Source organism: Lucilia sericata, unplaced genomic scaffold (genome assembly GCF_015586225.1).
Source record: "Lucilia sericata isolate MDLA Ls3-8-SP2 unplaced genomic scaffold, ASM1558622v1 Contig000883F_arrow, whole genome shotgun sequence".
NCBI classification, from domain to species: Eukaryota; Metazoa; Arthropoda; class Insecta; order Diptera; family Calliphoridae; genus Lucilia; species Lucilia sericata.
The window spans coordinates 53,747-76,150 of record NW_023994873.1 but is presented as its reverse complement, the minus strand read 5'-3'; the positions used below and the strand labels follow the sequence as shown (position 1 = coordinate 76,150).

The window sequence follows — 22,404 nt, the reverse complement described above, 5'->3', positions numbered from 1 at the left end:
CCATAAAACTATATTGAATTGAAGCTAATGTTGGACCTCAATTTTGGACGATAAAAGGACCTCCAATGATCTAGAATTTGTATACAGTTTCCCATGAGTTCAGTTCTAGTTAATTTCTAGTTCAATTCTAGTTCAGTTCTAGTTTAGTTCTAGTTCAGTTCTAGTTCAGTTCTAGTTCAGTTCTAGTTCAGTTCTAGTTCAGTTCTAGTTCAGTTCTAGTTCTAGTTCTAGTTCAGTTCTAGTTCAGTTCTAGTTCAGTTCTAGTTCAGTTCTAGTTCAGTTCTAGTTCAGTTCTAGTTCAGTTCTAGTTCAGTTCTAGTTCAGTTCTAGTTCAGTTCTAGTTCAGTTCTAGTTCAGTTCTAGTTCAGTTCTAGTTCAGTTCTAGTTCAGTTCTAGTTCAGTTCTAGTTCAGTTCTAGTTCAGTTCTAGTTCAGTTCTAGTTCAGTTCTAGTTCAGTTCTAGTTCAGTTCTAGTTCAGTTCTAGTTCAGTTCTAGTTCAGTTCTAGTTCAGTTCTAGTTCAGTTCTAGTTCAGTTCTAGTTCAGTTCTAGTTCAGTTCTAGTTCAGTTCTAGTTCAGTTCTAGTTCAGTTCTAGTTCAGTTCTAGTTCAGTTCTAGTTCAGTTCTAGTTCAGTTCTAGTTCAGTTCTAGTTCAGTTCTAGTTCAGTTCTAGTTCAGTTCTAGTTCAGTTCTAGTTCAGTTCTAGTTCAGTTCTAGTTCAGTTCTAGTTCAGTTCTAGTTCAGTTCTAGTTCAGTTCTAGTTCAGTTCTAGTTCAGTTCTAGTTCAGTTCTAAACCGTTCGCTAGTCTATAGACTTGTTTATAGGCTAGTCAATAGACTAGTCAACAGATTAACTTTAATCCAACGTTAGAGAGGTACAACAAAGTTCAATTTTAGTCTTGACCGTTACAAACTTTTACTTAAACCTAAACTGCTCAAATCTTTCAAAATATTTTAGGGTCTTAGTGCGGATTAACATTGTTAAGGTATTTCATTATATTAGCTATTTTCTGTGAAATTTTGTTGTTGTTAGTTTGATATCTTTAACACATTTTATCATTTAGTGTTTTTTGTTTGTCTCTAACAAACAAAAATGAATGAAATTAATCAATAAGAAATAAACATTAGTAATTATCTACAAAAGACATTAATGAACAAAAACTAAATAAAATAAAATTTAACAAAAAAAGCAGGGATGTTAAAAGACTTTAAATGAAAACTTTAAGAAATTTGAATTTAATGTTTATTAATTATATTGCATTTTTTTAGTAAAATGAGTGACAAAATTAGTTTTCAAAGTTTTTTTTTAATATTTACTTTAGTTATGTATAGCTATTATCCAACCCCGGCTATTAGGGGGAGTGAAAACTAGAAATATATGAAAAAACTGTTTCAAAAGGCATTATTTAACCAAAAAAAGTTAAATTGAAAAAATTTCCAATTGAAAACCAGATTTCAATATAAATTTAATTAAAACCACTACAACATTAATAAAAAATAACAATTAAATTTATTAAAAAAAATATGTTTTAATAAACTACCACCAGGAATTTTCGAGTATTTTTTTTTTTTTTTTTGTTAATTCTCTAACAATTTATTTAACTCTCTCCCACAGACTCTTCAAAGCAATTTCTCTTGGTATTTCAATGAGCATAATTAACACACACATGTATGTGTGTATTCCTGTTAACAATGCATTTCAAATTTTTATCCGACCAATCACAAAACAGCTTTGACTGTTTACTGTTATATTTGGCCTGTGCTTGTGCTTATGTATGTGTGTTGTGTTGCTTGTTTATGTTTAGTTTGTTTAAACTTGTTAGTGCATGCTAGCTTGCTTTGTATGCTATAGACATTAATGTTTTTTGTTTAGTTTAAGGGGTTTGGAGTTAGTTGGATATGTAACGGAATTGGAGTTTTGTCGGAATTTAATGTTGGATGCTTGCTCTTGCTCTTTCTCTCTCTCTCTCTTTGAATTTGAAACTCAGCTCTGTCTGTCGTTCTTTATACAAAGTTTATGCGGGTGGCTGGTTATATGGCAAAAATTTTGTTGAGTATTTGTACTCCTTCTGGTTTATTTGTTTTATTTTTTTTTTTGTTTTATGGTCTTTAGTATTAAATTTTTTTTTTGTTTAGTTTTAGTTTTTTTTTGTTTAGTTTTTTTATTTCTTCTTTTTGTTTGCATTGTTTTGTAGGTGGAGTCTCCTATTGTTTTAGTTCTGCTTGTTTTCATACATTTTACTCCCAAAGTAACCGTTAAGTGTATGGGATTTACGTATTAGTATCACAAAAGCTGTTTTGGTTTTAACCCGTGCAACGGATTATTGTTTAGTAACGCCACATAATAATTATAAACAATTTAAACAATTAACTATTTATAAACAATACAAAACAATTTGCTTAATATTTGAAAAAAATCTAGTTAAGAAAAATCTTTATAATTAAAGTTTTATAACAGAATTAAAAGATGGCTAAACGTTAATTTAAAAGTTTTGTGTGTGTGTGACATTTAATATTATAAAAATTATTAAAATTATTGTTAATAATACAAAAAAAAATATTATTTAAGTTAAGAGCATAAAAAGCAAAAAATTGAGAATATTTTAATATTTTTATCAAAAAATTTGAAAATTGAAATTAAAAGAAAGTAACTTCTTAAAGTTTTAACTAACAAATTGAATGGATTTGAAGGTGTTGCTGTGATCAACAGAAATATGGTTATATTGTAAGTCAATATTATTTAAACAATAGTTTGAAATTAAAAACTTTTTCTAAGGAAATTGTGGACTAAAAATACCAGAATCCAAATCCATCAGAATAAACTCTCTGGTCTTGTTAAGATCATTAGATATTTCTGGAAAACTTATAATTGCCGTCGCAACTGTTCTTTTGGATTTATTTCGTTTTTAAACCCAAAATTAGTTTACTTCCATAATCAAGAATCCGTTTCATAATTGATCAATATTAAAGAACTCGAATTTTCACTAAAAATTAAATTTCAATAAAAATTCAAATTTTCATTAAAACTCAAAATTTTTTGACATAAATTTTCACTAAATATTCTATATTTTCACTGAAAATACCGATATAACTTCGCGATTCTTTTACTAGAAAGTCAGATTTTTTCACTAAAAATGTAATTTTTACAAAAATGTAAATTTTCACAAAAATTTCGAATTTAGATTAAAAATTAGATTTTTTACTAAAATGCGATTCTCTACCAAAATTTCCATTTTCCACAAAAATGGCGAATTTTTACTAATAATGCGATTTATCACTAAAAAGTGAATTTTTTCACTAAAAATTTAAAATTTCACGAAAAATTTTAATTTTCACATAAATTCGATTTTCCTCAAAATGTGAATTTTTTCGCTAAAAATTCGATTTTCCGCCAAAATCTTAAATTTTTACCAAAGTGATATTGAAATGTGAAATTTCAAATCTGAAATTTTAATAAAATTGAGAATTTTGTATAAAACAAATTGCGATTTTTCACAAAAAATTGTATTTTCAAAATTCGATTCTCTACTATAATTTCGATTTTCCACAAAGATTGCGAATTTTCACTAAAAATGCGATTTATCATTAAAAAGTGAATTTTTCACTAAAAATTTAAAATTTCACGAAAAATTTAAATTTTTACATAAATTCGATTTTCCACAAAAATGTGAATTTTTTCACAAAAAATTCGATTCTCTACCAAAATTTTGATTTTCTACAAAAAATACGAATTTTAACTAAAAATGCGATTTTCACTAAAAGATGAATTTTTCATAAAAATTTTATTTTTCATAAAAACAAAATTTTGTGAATTTTTTCACTAAAAATTCGATTTTCCACCAAAGAAATCACTAAAAATTTGATTTTTCACTCAAATTTCAATTTTGAAATATAAAAATGTGAATTTTAACTAAAAATGTGATTTTTCACTAAAAATGCGAAATTTCACCAAATAATATGAAATTTCAAATCTGAAATTTTAATAAAATTGAGAATTTTTAATAAATTTTAGGGGATTATTGGTTAAATCGGCTTAAGTTTTAGATTTTAGTTTTTTGCGAAAGTTTTGAAATATAATTCTTGTGGAAATATTCCAGTTTACAGGGAACTGACTCAAGGTGGACCGACAACAGTTTTCTAAATTAAAATTCCACTTTTAACTAAACATGTTTAGGTTTTTATTGGTTAAATCGGCTTAATTTTTAGGTTTTCGGTTTTTTGGGACAATTTTGAAATTTAAGAATTCCTGTGAAAGTATTCCAGTTTACAGGGAACTGACTCAACATGGACGAACAAAACTTTGTTAAGAGCTCATTTAGTTTCTACGTTCCGTTCCGTGAGGAATCAGCTGATTCGTGTTTTCCATACGAAATGACAACGTCAATTTCACGATCTAACTAAAGGCTTACACAGACTTACGTAAGCCAAAAAGAAAACAGCTGATTCGTTACGGAACGGAACGTAGAAACTAATTAAGCTTTTTTCTAATATTTGAAATTAGAGATTCTCTGAGGAATTAGGTTCAAAGTGGGAGGTTAGAAATTAATAGGAGTTGTTTAGTAGGTGACTTATAATAATAAACTATAGTTATAATCTATAATGGAGCGAATAGAATAAACATATTCTCTTAACAGAGCACTCTAGATATAAAGTCCTCTAAAGAATTACTGCAATTAATAAGGAATAGGGTCAACATGGGCGTTCAAAAGTTAACAGGTTTTGTATATAACATGATCAACAATTGCAGTCCATAGTCCATAGGAATGTTTTAAAGAATGAGTTATAGGTAATTACTAAGATTTATATCAATTTCCGTAATTTGAGATTATTTGAATATTCAGGAAATAGTGTCCATGTAGAAGATCAATATGTTATTAGATTTTTACAAAATAGGGTCTACTACTTCAACTTAAATAACTTTGGCAGTAACAGTAGCCTTTCTTGTGTTATTTTCTTTAAACAAATTTAACAATTTGCATTTTCTTTTACATTTAAAATAAAACTAATAAAAAGAGATAGACATTTCAATTTACCAATTTTAATTTCTAATTTTCTTTTCCAAACAATTTAATAAAAACATACAAACACCTACAATTCAATAAATCTCTTAATAATAATAATAAAAAAAAACAACGATAATAGAAACTCAAAATATCTAGACCACACGCACGCATTTAAAAAACAGTTAAAAGAATAGATTTTCCAAAACAACAACAAACTATTAACTCTATCGGACAACAGAACAAAAAAATATCCATAATAAAAACACGAAAACATAATTTACTCATTGATAACAAACATTATAATGATGTCAAAACAAACCAAAACACAACAAAAACAAAACAATAAAGTTGTAGTATCTCTAATACCTTGTTGTCAAAAATATAAAAAAAGGCCTAAAGGTTAAGAAGACAACACAAGACAACAAAAAGAAAGGACCGAAGAGTACAAAACAATAGATGGATGCTGATGCTGATGATGATCATCTTGTAGGTGACAAACTTATTATGTTCAATGTTTATAAAGATCATCGAAACGACTAAACTATATGACACACTATCAGCCACACAAACAACAACAACTACAATACTAAATGTGAGAAAAAATATATGTAAAAACAAATGACCAACAACACTAAGAAAGTAACTAACAACATTAGAGTGTTTGAAAGGCAGTAAAAGAAGAAGAAAGAAAGCCTTATTTAAAGATTGGGTTTTTTTTTAAAGATTACATGTTGGAAAAAAACATTGACAAAATAGAAACATTAATTAAATACTAAACAACAGCAACAACAATAACAAAAACAACACGATGGGATTATAAAATAAACAAAAGATTTTAACGCCACCAAAAGAAGGCTAAACGAATTTAAACAATAATAAACACCGTGAGTGAGCCAGTGAGTCAAAAACCACACACTTAAATTGGATTTTTAAAGGGATTCTCTTAAGTAGGGTCTTAAAGTAACTCTTATGAATGTAACCGTTAAGTGTTATAAATAGTTAAGGAGTTGCCAGACTATGATTTTTGGAAATTTCGGTATTTCTAATGCAATTTACAAAGAATAGGGTTAAGATGGATGGAAAAAAGTAAATAGAATTTGTGGGGAGTGTCGTCGACTATTACAATCCATAGTTATTAAATCCGCTAACCGAACGTGTTGAAATTAGTTATTAAGATCTTTTGCGATTTAGTAATCTCTGAGGGATGACTTTAATTATAAGGGATTGGGATCATTGTAGCCGAATGAAAGTTAATGGAATTTGTAGAGAGAGTTGCCTGATATTGGAATCAATAGTATAAATATTGAACAGGGTGATTCGAAAAGTGAAATTCTCTTAACAGGGCACCTTTTATAGAAATTGTAAAATTTAGGATTCTCTAAGGGATGACTTGAGTTTACAGGCGAAAGGATCGATAGATCTCTATCATAGAATTTGTAGACAACATATCAAGCTATTATGTTCCATAATCAGATATACTAATGGAGGGAGGTGAAGCTAGTTACTGAGATTTTTTTCCAATTGCAAAATATCGGTAATCATTGAAGGATATGACTTCAATTTTCAGGAAATAGGGTCGTCATAAGTGGTCAAAAGTTAATATGATTTGCACAGAAGTTGATCTTCTATTATAAACTATAGTCAGAATCTCTAAGAGAGTAAGTTGAAACAAGAAATTCTCTTAACAAAGCTTAATATAATGAAATTGCCCAATTTGGGTTTCTCTAAGGGATGACTTCAATTTACCGGGTTAAGGATCAATGTAGGTGGAATAAATATAGTAGAATTTGTAGACAACATGGCAAGCTAGTCCATAATCAAATTCGCTAAAAGATTTAGATTTTTTCCCAATTTCGGTAATCTTTGAGGAATGACTCTAATTCCTAACAAAAGGGGTCAACAAGGGTGGTCAAAAGTTAATAAGATTAGTACAAAAATTCGGCTACTATTATGAACTATAGTTAGAATCTCTAAAAGAGCGAGTTGGAACGCTAAGTTCTCTTAAAGAAAATGCCGAATAAGGGTTCCTCTAAGGGATAATTTCAATTTATTGGGGAAAGGATCAATGTTGGTGGAAAGGAGTTTATAGAATTTGTAAACAACATGGCAAGCTATCGTCGTCCATAATCAGATCCGCTAACGGAGCAAGTTGAAGCTAGTTACTGAGATTTACAATTCCTAGGAAATGGGGCTAAAAATGTGGTCAACATAGGTGATCAAAAGTTATTTGGATTTGTACAGAAGTTGGGCCAAGCTTATAGACCAAGCTTTTATAATCGAAAGACATAGACTCGCTATAAGAACAAGCTGGCGCCAGTAATTAAAGTTTAACCAAATTTCATAATTTAGGATTCTTTGGGGAATGAACTCAATTTACTGGGAAGAAAAATATCTGAAGCGGGCAAAAGTTAATGGGATTTGTAGGAAAATTTACCTATTATTACAATACATAACCAGAATTTGTAAGAGAACTAGTTAGATCAAGAAATTCTCTTAACATAACGCCAAATAAAGAAAATTCCAAAAGTAAAAATCGAACTTTTAACAATTCTGATAGATCTGTAACTCTGTGTAAGTAAGTTTTCACTTGTAGCTTAAATTTTGGAAATTTTTTTTGCAAATCAATCTGGTAACATTGTTAACCCCCAAGAACATTAGAATAATCACCTACAAAACTCTAGTCTATTAAAGAAAAAAGCTGAGAAAATTTGTGTTAAATCACAACTTTTTTTATTAGAGTTATTAATGCTCAGATTTATATGTAGACCACACTAAGACTCGAATATTCATGTGGTCCTAATAAAAAAACAACAACAAAACAATAACCTGCTGACTTCCAAGTATCAATAATAAAATAAATTTTATGGATTTTTTTCTTTTCGAAAAGTTTCAAATTGATTATTTAGGTGTGTTATTTGTAAGATATCATGGGGTTTTTCTTTAAAATCAAATCACTTTCATTAGTGGTAACATCAGCATTATTTAAATTTAAACAGTTTTTTTGTGTGTGTTAAGGAAATCAATATTATTTGTATGGAAACGTTTAGTGTTCTGGTTGAGATAGTTTTAATTGAAAATCAACACTAGGTTGCGGGAAAAAGAGTGAGTGAGTTTTATTGCCAATTATAATTTGGGAAACAATAGCAATAATAGGTGGTATTAACTTTAGGCCCCTAAAAAGTGTGCCAGTGGAAAACATAAATCTTTTCTAGAAAGCAAAATTAAGTCATAAATAGTAAAGTTTAAGTTTGGAAATATTTGAGGAACAAGTTTGTTTTTGGATTTTAAAGAAATTTATCTCAGAATCTCTTTATATAAGTAATTCAAGCTTTAAGTTGTTATGGGATATTTTAGAGGTTAAATTCAAGCGATATTTATAGAAATTTTTAAATTTTGAATATAATTTTTAAACAAAATTCGACACTTATTATTATGACTGTAATAAATGTTTAACTTAAACAGTTTTGAGAAAATTATTGAAATTAGATTTAGTTTTTAGGTTTAAAATAGGAAATTAAACCGGAAATTTGAATTCAAAATGAGGTTTTAAAATAAAAAATATTGAATTTCAGATATTAAGAAAGGTATTTAAAAGGTAACTGTAGATTTTTATTAGCAATTAAGAGAAAAATTAAAACTTTTTCAAAACATAACTTAGACAAAAATACAATTCTAAGAAGTTGAGCTGATTTTAATAACCAAAACTGTAAAAATTACAAAATAATGAATATTTCGTGATATGTATGAACTATTTTTGTTTAATAAAACTAAAAGAAAGAAATCTGAAATAATCCATACTTTATTACAGAAATGCCTACTGCTTCAATTCCCGCAAACAGCAGCAACTGAATATGAACCATAGATCGAAGAGGGATTGGGATATCAATGATGCTGTTGTGCCGCAAGTAAATGAATCGGATTTTGATGAATTTAATGAATGGACCGACGGTCATGTACGTCTTATATATCCCCTTAGTAATGAGGAGGCCAAAAAACATATATCCGGTTGGGCCATGCGCAATACCAACAATCATAATGTTAACATTTTAAAGAAAAGTTGTTTAGGAGTTTTGGTCTGCTCACAAAATTGCACCCTCTCGAATGGCAATAGAATTAATTTAAGGCCGGCCATATGTGATAAAGCTAGAAGAAAGCAGGAAGGCAAGGCCTGTCCCAATAAGACCTGTAGAGGAGGCAGACTTGAAATCAAACCCTGTCGTGGTCATTGTGGTTATCCGGTCACTCACTTCTGGCGGCATTCTACTAATGCCATATTCTTTCAAGCCAAAGGAGTACATGATCATCCTAAGCCAGAACCTAAGAATTCCAGTGTTTCGAAGAGAGCGTTTGGTAGAGTATCCCTAGTAAGCAGAAACTCTACAGCGGTTACCAGTAAAGCGACAGGTAAAAAGTCTTCTCTGGTTAATAACTTGAGTTCCAGTTTAAGGCAAATGAAAAGTCACAGCTCTTTTCTAAATAAAGTATTAAAACGCTCCACTAAAACCACAAATGCCATGTCACATACAGCAGCCTTGGAAATATATCAATTCAATAGTAAGTTTCCTTGCCCTATAACTAAAATATATATTATTAAATGTTTCCCTTTATATTCCCCAGCTTGCAACAAATGTACCACCCGTTCACAATGCACCTGTGTTATAGAACCTTTAAATAATACATCAAGTCTAAACTATAGCAATCCCTTGCATCATTATGAATCATTAACTGCCTCGGTACCTCATCAAAACTATACACACACACATACACATAATATTTACCAGAGCAGCAGTGAAAGTTCGAATACAAAATGTGAACCCACAGCCCTATTAACCGTTAATCATCAGCATATCACCTATAATTATCCCATATATCATCATACTTCTTTGAATAACCCTACAGCAGCTATGGCTCCTTCCCCTAAAACCGCCGCAGATCAGACGTTACACTCTTGCAACACTTCCCCCTCCTCTGCTGTAAACAGTGTAACACATTATGCCAACGAAACTCTGGAACCCGCTAAAATGTCCTATCATCATTATCACACCACAGCGGCCTCAGGTTATGGCTCGGAATCTTCTTTGTGCTACAATAATAACTGTGATGGCATCTCCAACTTTAATACAAACTTAACAGCAAACTATGACTATGATTTACACCCGCCACCTCCAGCAGCAACAGCCTCCTTAAGCTCCCGACATTTAAGCACACATAATGCTAATCTAGAGCTGCAGGTTCCAGAGCTAAAGCAACCTTATCCTAGCCATACAACAGAAACGTCTGAATTCATTAATTATGCAGATTTAAAATACTCCCCTAGACAGCCCGCAGCAGCTGCCGCGCTCCCCGAAGTGCTTAATAATGAACCAGAATTCATAAACTATTCAGAGCTAAAACATTATCCTCATATCATGGAGTCTTCACAGGCAATAGCGGAAACTAAACCCTCCAAAGTAAACACAAATGAGCAGCCTTCCCACCTTTACCAGCACTCGCATAATAGATCAGTTGAAACCAACAGCCACAACTACGATAACTGTTACTATGCCAGCGCAACACGCACCAAACAGGAAAAAACTAAAGAAAAATTTCATATGGACACCACCTCCCATAATTCCACTACAGCTAATAGTTATGATTACGACTATAATCCTTCTACTAACAATTATTTTCCCCTGGCTACTGGACCCCCTAGTAATAATAACAGTTATGCCACACTTAATAACTACTATGATACAGGACCCTCAAACGCCTCACAGGCCCATTCCACTGCGCTTTATGACTACAATGGCTCGCCTTCATCTTCGTATGCTTCGTCGTATAGTTATGATCAAATGAATACACGCGGTACTAGTTTAATGGCCGGTCCACCACCCTGTCACACTTATGCTCATTAGTTTTAAGGCAACGAACGTAAAGAATTTTATTCTATTTAATATTTAAGAAATATTTTTCGTCTATTCTTCTTTTTTGTTGGCATTGAATGTTAAATTGGGAAAAAATAAAAAAAATTATTACTGATAAAAAGTTTAAAAAATTTTGATTTTATTTAAGATTAGAAAACATACCTTCAAGTTTTGAATTATGTATTAAAAGATTGTTTGGCGCTTTACTGTTTGCAAACATTTACTGGCTTAAGTGCCACCTGTATTTGAAACATAAAAATATATTTTTTAAATATTATTTGGTTTGAGTGTTTGCTAAATTTATGATTTCTTTTGGAAATTACAACTCTGTTATTCCTGTCTATGAGACAAGAAACTCAGCTGTCAAACACGTAAAATTCAACTTTTATCTAAACAAAAGACAATCATTCACAATTACAATAACCCAGCAAATAATAATGTTAGGCTTGTGATAAGTATTATTTTAATCGTCTTTCCAAATTGGCTTCTATATTTCAAACAAACTTCTCGACTTTTTGCAATTTCTGAAAAGTCGACTTTCAGACTTTTAACAATTTTGAAATTATCCACTTTTTTACTTTTAGAACTTTTTCAATATTGGCTTTTAACTTTTTCCGAATTTTATATTACAAAATTTCCTATAAAAACATCGACTTTTTTTAAATCAAAGTAAATTGTTCGAAAGTCGATTTATAGGACAGTTATTTCAAAGATAAAGTCGACTAATTTGTTCTAATAAACCGCAACCCAGCAAATAATAACTCGTATCATTAGGATTCTTTAATTCGACTTTCGAATAGAGTTGATTGAACCACGTTTCACAAAGGGTTGCTGGGTTGTTATGTTAAACACAGATATGTCAAACAAACATTTATTTATTTTATTAACAACAAAATGCATAAACCCATAACAGAGATACAAGCCGAGACGGCTCAAATCGGCGGCGGCTGGCCGCCGGTAATATTTAGCAAGCCGCGCCGCCGCCGACTTCTTTCGGCTCAAAGGCTAGGCCAGCTTAAACGTAGCCGCTGATAAAAATTGGAATCGCACATGTCTTTCAGAAAATAATTTCACCAATTTGAACAGAGTTGCCACTATTTTAAATTCTTATGGCAAATTCAAAAGAGTTGCCACACAATATTGTGCTAATATTAAAATAGTGATAACTACTATAACAATGTCCATTTTCTACAGAAAAAACTTATATAGAGACAGGTTTCTATATAACAGACTATTATACAGAGATTTTTCAATATAATAAACGCTTATAAGGTCAATTTCTGAAGAAAAAGTTAAATTGAGCCGGCAATTTAACCGCCGCCGATATTTTCTAATATAAGCCGCCGCCGCCGACCTAAAATCATTTTGCATCGGCTTGTATCTCTGACCCATAATTTTAATAATTATTTAGGTTAATAATATTATCTTCAACCCAAATTATAACCTTAAACTTATTAAATTTATTTTATCTTTTACAATAAAACATGTTAGTGTTGTTAACTACAACCCTGTTATTTAGTACGTCATGTTTATTTTATGCCTCTCCTTATTTATTATCTCTTTTATGAATTTAGTGGATTTTACTTTTGCTCCTCTCTTTCGCTATTTGTACGAATGTCATTAGCGTGTGTTTCTTTTTCTGTATCTTTCTTTACTTTTTAGGAATATTATTAAATAGCGGCATTAGTTAAATACAAGTTAAATCGTGTGGTTGTCGCAAATACTCCGCTCGATACAAGTAAATATTTTCTAAAAAGCATTTAAATTCCATCAACAAAAACAACATGGTTTACGCTGTCAAGAGCAAGGTATGTACCGAAACAAAAACAACAACTCGTAACAGGCAAATTAAATACACTAGAGAAAAAAAAAACTGGGAACTTGTGAACAAAATTAAAATGTGTTGAATAAAATTGATAAATTAATAATGTATGTGAAAGAAATCTACACTCTAAGTTGGCAAGTGCAAAAAATCTATTATGAAAAAAGTATTAAGAATGACGTGTTTTCTATATAAAATGACCCTTTTTTCTATAGTTTGACATGATTTGCTTAAAAATTAGGACATGTGGGAAAATATAAAAAAAAGTGACAGACGTACGATGTGTAGTTAAGTAATCAATGTGTCGGTCGTTTGATGGCTGCTTGGCCAACCTTTATCAATATTTTTTTATATGTGTAGAGTGTGCTATGTTTTATTTGATTATTACAACTTTGTTAAAAAAAATTAATTTTAATAATATTTGTAATTTGCCTGCCAATATCACAAGTGTTTTAGTTGTAGTCTAGCGCTGCAAACACCGACCGCATGATATCATCTCTATATGTATAGAAAGTGGGTTTTTTTCACAAACAAATTTTATTATTTTGTTTGTTAAGATTTATAGTTGTTGTATTTTTGCTTGTTTGTCCAAATATTCCATTCAAGAATTTTAAAATTTCCATTAAATGAATTCTTAATCATGGCAAAATCTTTAACAAATTCTTTACTTTAATAACTTAATAATTAACAAAGTGGTTGCTTTGCTTAATGTTCATTATTGTTGTTAATAATGCAAAGAGAAAGAGAGAGCATGAATTGACAAAAAAACCGAGAGATAAGTTGTTTTGGTAACAGGGTGAGTCATATAAAGGCAAAACAAAAGAAAAATAACGTTAGTTTGTAAAATTTTTAGTTTTAAAGGATTTTTATGAAGAAAATAGAAATTTTCTATAATAAAATGATTAATTTGTATAATTTATTAAAGAATTGTGCTAATTAAAACTTTAAATTTGTATTTTAACAAAGAAAATGTCAAAATTTTCATGAAAATGTTATTACTTTTACTTTTGAAAATATGTATTGTTTATCTTTAAACTAAAAGAGGTATTTGTTACTTTAGATTACATAATACTTATGTAGGTTTATTAAAAATCTATTTTAGGTTTTCTATGGCAACATAGTGGTCATAGTTTAATAACATTTGATATGTTTTATTTGGTGGTCATTTGCAAAGGTTAATGAAATAAGTTCTAGTGCAATTCTAGTTTAGTTCAGTTCTAGCTCACTTCTAGTTTAGTTCCTTTCTTGTTCAGTTAATAACAAAATCAACTAAAAGGAGTGTGAACTAATCGCGATGCCTTTATAGCGTTCATATATGATAATCAGCGGCTTTATAATGTTTGCTTTCACTCTATATCTACATAAAGTGATTTCATGGTTCTGAGGTGGTTATTTTTACAATCTATGAATAGGGTATAATTTGTCTAGAATTTACTTTTTTTGGGTCAATAGTGGTTTACTAACCTCAATTACAGATAATAATTATGCACAAATTTGATAAGAACCAAACAATCTACAGCTCTCTCACTATATAAACACACATTTTTATTAAAATACTTAATATTTGATAATAATATCGAAGTACAAATATACAAATAAAAATAGCAGAACTTTTTTTAATATAAAAAAGAAAAAATAGCAAAAGTTCAGCAGAGAATTATAAAAATCAAATTATAAATTTCCAGGAATATGAAAAACTCGGGTTTTTTTTTTTCAATAACGATCGAAATCTCTATAGAATTTAAATGTAGATTCATATTTTATGGAATACCGCAACGCTTTTATTTTTAGAAATATGTATTAATAAGTATGGGCTTCTCAGGTTTTTTTTAATTTTAAATAAATTCAAGGAATTTTACTTTTTTCCATGACTATTAAAACATATTTGTAGAGAATTTATTTCAATGTTAAGTAAAAGTTGTATTTTAATTACAAAAATAACAGATTCAAAGAAATTAAGAGCGAGAGTGAAAACCACAACATCCACTTAATAGCTCATAATTTTAAATGACAAATTTTAGCTTTTAATAACAAACTTTAAAATTCTTCTACTACTTTTGAATTTGTAAATTAAATTTTTTTTTTACAATTTAATATTTTTTTTATATTAATTATTTCCTATATTAGTCATATTGTTTGGATTTCATTGCTTCGTTTTTTACTTGTATGCGACTAATTTGTTATTAACTTTTCAAATTAAACCTGGTTTCTTCTTAGCATACAAAAAAATATTTGTAATCAATGACTCATGAAAAAACTTTTAAGAAAAAAATAGCTACAATTTTTTAAATGATTTATTTATACATAATAATGAAATAATTATTGTTTTTAGAAATAAATATGCAATCATCATTTAAATGTTTAGCCAAAAATTTCTAAAATAAAATTAAACAAAGAAATATCTATAAAAAAAAACAATAAATATATAGAAATATGCAAATATTTATACAAAAAGGCCATATTTAAAACAAAAGCAATATGTTATTTGATGTTTGATATTTTTTATTGCCAATTTTTAATTTATTCAATTTAATTGAATAAAAGTATCTAGGTGTTTAATTTAAAAAGTTTTAGTTCTAGTAGAGTTCTACTTCAGTTCTAGCTCAGTTCTAGTTTTGTGCTAGGTCAGTTCGGTTCTATTTCTATTCTAGTTCAGTTTTATTCTAGTTCAGTTCAGTTTTATTCTAGTTCAGATCTTGTTCAGTTTTAGTTCAGTTCTAGTTTAATTCTAGTTCAGATCTAGTTCAGTTCTAGTTCAGTTCTAGTTCAGTTCTAGTTCAGTTCTAGTTCAGTTCTAGTTCAGTTCTAGTTCAGTTCTAGTTCAGTTCTAGTTCAGTTCTAGTTCAGTTCTAGTTCAGTTCAGTTCTAGTTCAGTTCTAGTTTAGTTCTAGTTCAGTTCTAGTTCAATTCTAGTTCTAGTTCAGTTCTAGTTTAGTTCTAGTTTAGTTCTAGTTCAGTTCTAGTTTAGTTCTAGTTCAGTTCTAGTTCAGTTCTAGTTCAGTTCTAGTTCAGATCTAGTTCAGTTCTAGTTCAGTTCTAGTTCTAGTTCAGTTCTAGTTCAGTTCTAGTTCAGTTCTAGTTCAGTTCTAGTTCTAGTTCAGTTCTAGTTCAGTTCTAGTTCAGTTCTAGTTCAGTTCTAGTTCAGTTCTAGTTCAGTTCTAGTTCAGTTCTAGTTCAGTTCTAGTTCAGTTCTAGTTCAATTCTAGTTCAGTTCTAGTTCAGTTCTAGTTCAGTTCTAGTTTAGTTCTAGTTCCGTTCTAGTTTAGTTCTAGTTCAGTTCTAGTTCAATTCTAGTTCAGTTCTAGTTCAGTTCTAGTTCAGTTCTAGTTCAGTTCTAGTTCAGTTCTAGTTCAGTTCTAGTTCAGTTCTAGTTCAGTTCTAGTTCAGTTCTAGTTCAGTTCTAGTTCAGTTCTAGTTCAGTTCTAGTTCAGATCTAGTTCTGTTTAGTTCAGTTCTAGTTCAGTTCTAGTTCAGTTCTAGTTCAGTTCTAGTTCAGATCTAGTTCAGTTCTAGTTCTGTTTAGTTCAGATCTAGTTCAGTTCTAGTTCTAGTTCAGTTCTAGTTCAGTTCTAGTTCAGTTCTAGTTCAGTTCTAGTTCAGTTCTAGTTCAGTTCTAGTTCAGTTCTAGTTCAGTTCTAGTTCAGTTCTAGTTCAGTTCTAGTTCAGTTCTAGTTCAGTTCTAGTTCAGTTCTAGTTCAATTCTAGTTCAGTTCTAGTTCAGTTCTAGTTCAGTTCTAGTTTAGTTCTAGTTCCGTTCTAGTTTAGTTCTAGTTCAGTTCTAGTTCAATTCTAGTTCAGTTCTAGTTCAGTTCTAGTTCAGTTCTAGTTCAGTTCTAGTTCAGTTCTAGTTCAGATCTAGTTCTGTTTAGTTCAGTTCTAGTTCAGTTCTAGTTCAGTTCTAGTTCAGTTCTAGTTCAGTTCTAGTTCAGTTCTAGTTCAGATCTAGTTCAGTTCTAGTTCTGTTTAGTTCAGATCTAGTTCAGTTCTAGTTCAGTTCTAGTTCAGTTCTAGTTCAGTTAATGTTGGTATATATAGCATGTTGGTATATATAGCATGACATTCACTTTATTCATATTTACTCTAATTTTAATTTTTATGGTAGTGAAAAGCGAAAAACCCGCTGTGGTTTTTAGCATGAATACATGATTAAAGGTAAAAATTAGCCATTATTAAAAATAAACCAAACCTTTTATTAAATAGACCAACTACTCAAACACAGAAAAAAGTCTATAACTACCAAAAGGGGTTTGTTTTTTTTACCCCGAAGTTAAATATTTATATAAAACCAACTAACCAACCCATCATCACACCATCTAAATAACCATATTGTTATTAGGATTTTTTTATATTTTTTTTTGGATTGGACTGATAAGGAAAAAAAGTGTGTTATTTACCAAATGACAACAACTCTTTATACATACATATATTAGTTATTTATTTTTACATGTGTGTCTTTTTTGTCTCTAAACTAAAATATACCTTTTGAGCATAAAATAGCAGATTAAATTTTATAGCCTGGCGATAATATTCAAACTTATTCTCCAAAGGGGGTGTTTGGTGGAATGAATTATTAATAGTTTATGTATGCGTTAGGGTTTAAGTTGCATGTTATTCTTATTAGAATTGCATATATTTTAAGCGAATCCTCTAAAGGCTTTTAATAAAACGTTAGAAGATAGTTATTTGAATATTAATTTATTATATTTTTATTAATAAAGAAAGCTTAAACTTTTGAACTGTTGTCAAGATAATGTTATGAAATAAAAATAAATTAACTTCATTATAGTATTAACTATTAACTAAATTAATATTATAAAAATTAACTTACTGGTGGACACAAAAGTGTTAATTGTATCTAGTGTATAAAGCTCGAGCATTTTGAAAAAATTTTGCAAATAAACAAGAAAATATTACTCTTACCCTTATGGGTTATTATCAAATAATAAATATATTTTATAGTATATTCTATAGTCTAGTCTATAGTTTATTCTATAATCTAGTCTGTAGTTTTGTCTAGACTATAGTCTAGTCTATAGCCTAGTCTATAGTCTAGTCTATAGTCTAGTCTATAGTCTAGTCTATAGTCTAGTCTATAGTCTAGTCTATATTCTAGTCTATAGTCTAGTCTATAGTCTAGTCTATAGTCTAGTCTATAGTCTAGTCTATTATATAGTCTATAGTCTATTCTATAGTCTAGTCTATAGTCAAGTCAATAGTCTAATCTATAGTGTAGTCTATAGACTTACTTACTTACTTACTTACTTACTTACTTACTTACTTACTTTACTTACTTACTTACTTACTTACTTACTTACTTACTTACTTACTTACTTACTTACTTACTTACTTACTTACTTACTTACTTACTTACTTACTTACTTACTTACTTACTTACTTACTTACTTACTTACTTACTTACTTACTTACTTACTTACTTACTTACTTACTTACTTACTTACTTACTTACTTACTTACTTACTTACTTACTTACTTACTTACTTACTTACTTACTTACTTACTTACTTACTTACTTAATTAATAAATATAAGGGATAGACCCTTTCCGTATCATTTCGTCTATCCTCCACTATATGGTAATGATAACCTCCGTCTATTGCTTCAAACTCAGGCAACTAAAGCGACAGTAAAATCTCTCTTCTCTCTCTCTCTCTCTGTTATGCAATAAATTTACTATTCTCTCAATTACTAAAGATACAGAAACACAATACAAACATTAAACAACAAATAAACTAAAGCATTTTTAAATTTCAAATACTTTCTTTCTAAAAATTAAAGACATGTAATGACACATTCCATTCAGTATTAGAAAAATACCAATCTGATACTTCAAGGTCATTCAAGTAAATAAAACGGGAAGTTTATCTTCTATTCCCCTTTTTCTTAACCCAGTTAGTGCTTAGAAAATATTGTATTGTTATAGGTGTTACCAACCAAAAGTCATTAATATTTCTTTTACAAAATGTTTTGTAAATCAATAATTTCATTTATGACTCACGACACAGCAACTGCATAAAGCAACAAATTACTTAAATTATACGTAGTTAAGACGTTTTACAAGTGAACTTAAGAAAAAATACAAGTCATGTTTTAAACACACAAGTAATAAACTTAAATAGAAAAAAATTGTTTATTACATCTATTATAAACTAATAGAAAGCAAATAATTTAATTATAACAAAACACTATAACAATCAATTAGGTTAAATAACTTGTTTTATTCTATTATTTTTTAATAAGTTTATTGTTCTCTTTTTCCCTACTTACAGTCCGATTTCGATCAACAACTCGAAAATGCTGGTGAAAAATTGGTGGTAGTTGATTTCTTTGCCACCTGGTGTGGTCCCTGCAAAATGATTGCCCCCAAATTGGAAGAACTTTCCAAGGAATATGTTGACAAAATTGTCATTATCAAGGTTAGTTTTAAAATTATACACAATTAATTTGAAACTTATGTTGTGAACTTTTTTTAATTATATTTCAGGTTGATGTTGATGAATGTGAAGATATTGCCATGGAATACAACATCTCCAGCATGCCCACTTTCATTTTCATCAAGAACAAGCAAAAGGTTGAAGAATTTGCCGGTGCCAATGCCGAAAGATTGACCAACACAATCACAAAATTGGCTTAAATTTAAATTTTATAAATTTATAATAAAAATTGTGCATAATTTAACACTCCTCCGCAGCACACTTCTAAATACCCTAACACATAGTCCAATTCAATATAAATATTCATATAAATATGATTTAAAGTTTTTATTTATACCTTATTTTTTATAATTTTTCTTTTTTTAAATTTTGTTTACATTTATTTGTAATTTATTTACTTTTTTTTAATTCTACACAAAATTTCGTTTATTATTGTGAAAATCCGTTGTGAAAAAATAACATTCTTAAAACAATAAAAACCAAAACTTAATAAAAGACATTGAAGTTGTTGTAAAATCAGTTATGTAGTATTGCTTTGCCATTTTCACATAAATATAATTTTTATAAACAAAATATTACACTTACACAGACACCATAGTTAAATAAATCTAAAAATTTCAACGAAAATCGCAACATTTTTTTAGCATTTGTAGTAGAAAATTTTGTCGTTTAAACAGAATATTTTGTAAAAGAAAAGAAATAAAATAAATGTCTACATTTGTTTAAAATCTGGGTTTTAATTTATTAGTGCAATATTCGTGTATTGAAATCTGGGGAGCTAATGTGTATTTTGAATCGAAACCCCTTGTATATATGAAGTTCACAATTTCGAATGAATGTGCTTTCAAAACGAGTTGTGTGAATAGGGTCCTAGTAAATACCGGTAAACCGGTATTTTCCACACAAACTAGTATTTTTACTAAAACCTGTTATTTTTATTAAAAACCGGTTTTTCAGAATTTCTAACAGCATTTTATTAAAAAAACCGTATTTTAGCCAAAAACCTATATTATTTTTTTTTTAACAAAAACTTGTATTTTAACATAAAATTATGTTTTAACTAAAAAAAGTTTTTCATAAAAAACGGTATTTTTACCAATATTTTTACTAAGACTCTTTATTTTGAATAAAATACCGGTATTTTCTAAAAACTTTTGATATTTATAGCAAAATACTGTATTTTTATTGAAAACCCGTTATTTTTACCAAAAACCTATATTTTGGAAAAACCAAACGGATCAAAACCGATATTTTCAAAAACCAGTATTTTTAAGAAAAAAAACATATTTTTGTTAAAAAACAGTATTTTTACCAAACAATTATATTTTCATAAAAAAACAATACTTGTAGCAAATCTAAAATAAGAGGACTTATAACAGAGTATGTTCTTTTATATAAAGCCGGTATTAAAAAAATATTTATAGCACAATACTGTATTTTTATTTAAAAACCGGTATTAAAAAAACTGTTGTTTGGTAAGAAAGATTATTTTAACCAAAAACATTTATGTATTTTCCACTGAAATCCAAAACAAAAAAAACAGTATTTTTACCTAAACCCGTATTTTTACCTAAACCCAAAAACAGTATTTTTACAAAAAAAAAACTATTTTTCAAAAATTTTCATTTTAAAAAATATATAATTTTTAACAAAAATTTATCATTTTAACAAAAATACAGTGTTTTACCTAAACCCTTTATTTTAATCAAAAACCGGTATTTTCAAAAACCAGTATTTTATTTATAATTGTTTAATAAAAACTGATATCGGTTTACCAGTGTCTTAAAAAACGATATATTTCATATCATAAACTAATATTTTCAGCAAAAATATTTCATTATTTATACCAAAGCATGATATTTTATATAAAAATCGATATTTTCAATATTTTTTAAACAAGAAATGGTATTTTTTAACGATGCATTGCATTTTCACCCAAAAACTAATATACATATATACCAAAATCTAGGTTTTTTAAACCGAAAAACATTACTTTTTCTAAAAACCGGTAATTTTCCCCTTTTTATATCGAAAACCTTTTTCATTTCAACGAAATATCTGTTGGTATATTTATCAATAAAGTAATTTTTAGCTTAAAACCCCTTTTTTACTAAAAAAAAAACAAGTATTTTTAGAGTATTTTCACCAAAAAAGTAGTTTTTACCAAATCCTAATATTATGTGTCAATAATAGGTATTTTCCACAAATACGTTTCAATATTTATACTAAATAGTGATATTTTGTATAAAAACCGGTATTTTCAATATTTTTTTTAAGAAAAAATTGGTATTTTTTAAGGATTATATTTTCAGCAAAATTAGTTTTTAAGCAAAAAAAAAAAAAAAAAAAAACATTATTTTATTAAAAGTCGGTATTTTCTTTATAAAAAACAGTATTTTCAAAATTTTAAACGTAAACTGTTATTTGAAAACCAAATTTACGGAAAAAATACTAGCTTTTTCTAAAAAAAGTTCTTTTAATAAAAAACCTTCCTTGTTATTTATTTAAAAAATATTAAAACAAAAACAAATCTTTATTTTTAATAAATACTATTTATATTAAAAATATCTTCTATTATTACAGCTGCTCAACATCCGGCAACACTAGTTTATTTACATAACAAAATACAACCTTCCCAACAGCTGACTAACACAAAAAAATAATAATGTCTCGAAGGCAAAATAAGCAGAGCATAGCATACACAGATGTCTTTCAGTATCCAGAATGTCAAATCACATATGAAAAAAATATGACATTTATTGAAATCACATAGAAATATTTTCACAAATTGTCATACGCTGTCACTTTATCTTTCAAGTTGCTATAAAAGTTACTGCGAATAAGCAGATTTGGCTGTGCACCTCACACAAACACGTGTATTTCTTATGGAACCTAGGCTGCGTATCCCTAGGGCCACTTTAATTTGACGCAGCACATATAAAAAAATGATATTGCTGTGCACAGCTTGAAGAATTTTCTGTGCACAACAGAATGCTCTCTTCTGTCTCTTCTAGCTCTCTCTTAGTTCTCTCCTCGTTTTGTTGTTATTGTAAAAACTAAATAGCACATAAACAAGGTATACTAAACAAGGTACCAGCACTTGAAAGCAACTGCACAATTGTCAATTTTTTTTTATATGGAGTTTGACAAACGTGCGGTTTTTAAGTCTATGTATAAAAAATTGTAAACAATAATCAGCTGGGCAAGTGATGTCACCTTGTATTTAG

The 22,404-nt window shown here is 28.8% G+C and overlaps 2 protein-coding genes across 2 annotated transcripts; both read left to right on the top strand.

Annotated features, from left to right (window-relative positions):
* The first annotated feature begins 2,712 nt into the window (after positions 1–2,712).
* LOC119608816 lies at positions 2,713–11,025 on the top strand. The gene is made up of 3 exons (XM_037963350.1): positions 2,713–2,723; positions 8,810–9,555; positions 9,619–11,025. The coding sequence occupies exons 1-3, from the start codon at positions 2,713–2,715 to the stop codon at positions 10,893–10,895; spliced, it is 2,034 nt and encodes a 677-aa protein (XP_037819278.1). The 3' UTR covers positions 10,896–11,025.
* Positions 11,026–12,497: 1,472 nt separating this feature from the next.
* Positions 12,498–19,700, top strand: LOC119608820 (thioredoxin-2). The gene is made up of 3 exons (XM_037963353.1): positions 12,498–12,712; positions 19,013–19,159; positions 19,228–19,700. The coding sequence occupies exons 1-3, from the start codon at positions 12,689–12,691 to the stop codon at positions 19,375–19,377; spliced, it is 321 nt and encodes a 106-aa protein (XP_037819281.1). The 5' UTR covers positions 12,498–12,688; the 3' UTR covers positions 19,378–19,700.
* The last annotated feature ends 2,704 nt before the right edge of the window (positions 19,701–22,404 follow it).

Coding starts and splice junctions, on each gene's coding strand:
- LOC119608820 (XM_037963353.1), top strand. CDS start 12,689: ATGGTTTACGCTGTCAAGAGCAAG. Junction 12,713..19,012: donor TTTACGCTGTCAAGAGCAAG/GTATGTACCGAA, acceptor CCCTACTTACAG/TCCGATTTCGATCAACAACT. Junction 19,160..19,227: donor ACAAAATTGTCATTATCAAG/GTTAGTTTTAAA, acceptor ATTATATTTCAG/GTTGATGTTGATGAATGTGA.
- LOC119608816 (XM_037963350.1), top strand. Junction 9,556..9,618: donor GGAAATATATCAATTCAATA/GTAAGTTTCCTT, acceptor TATATTCCCCAG/CTTGCAACAAATGTACCACC.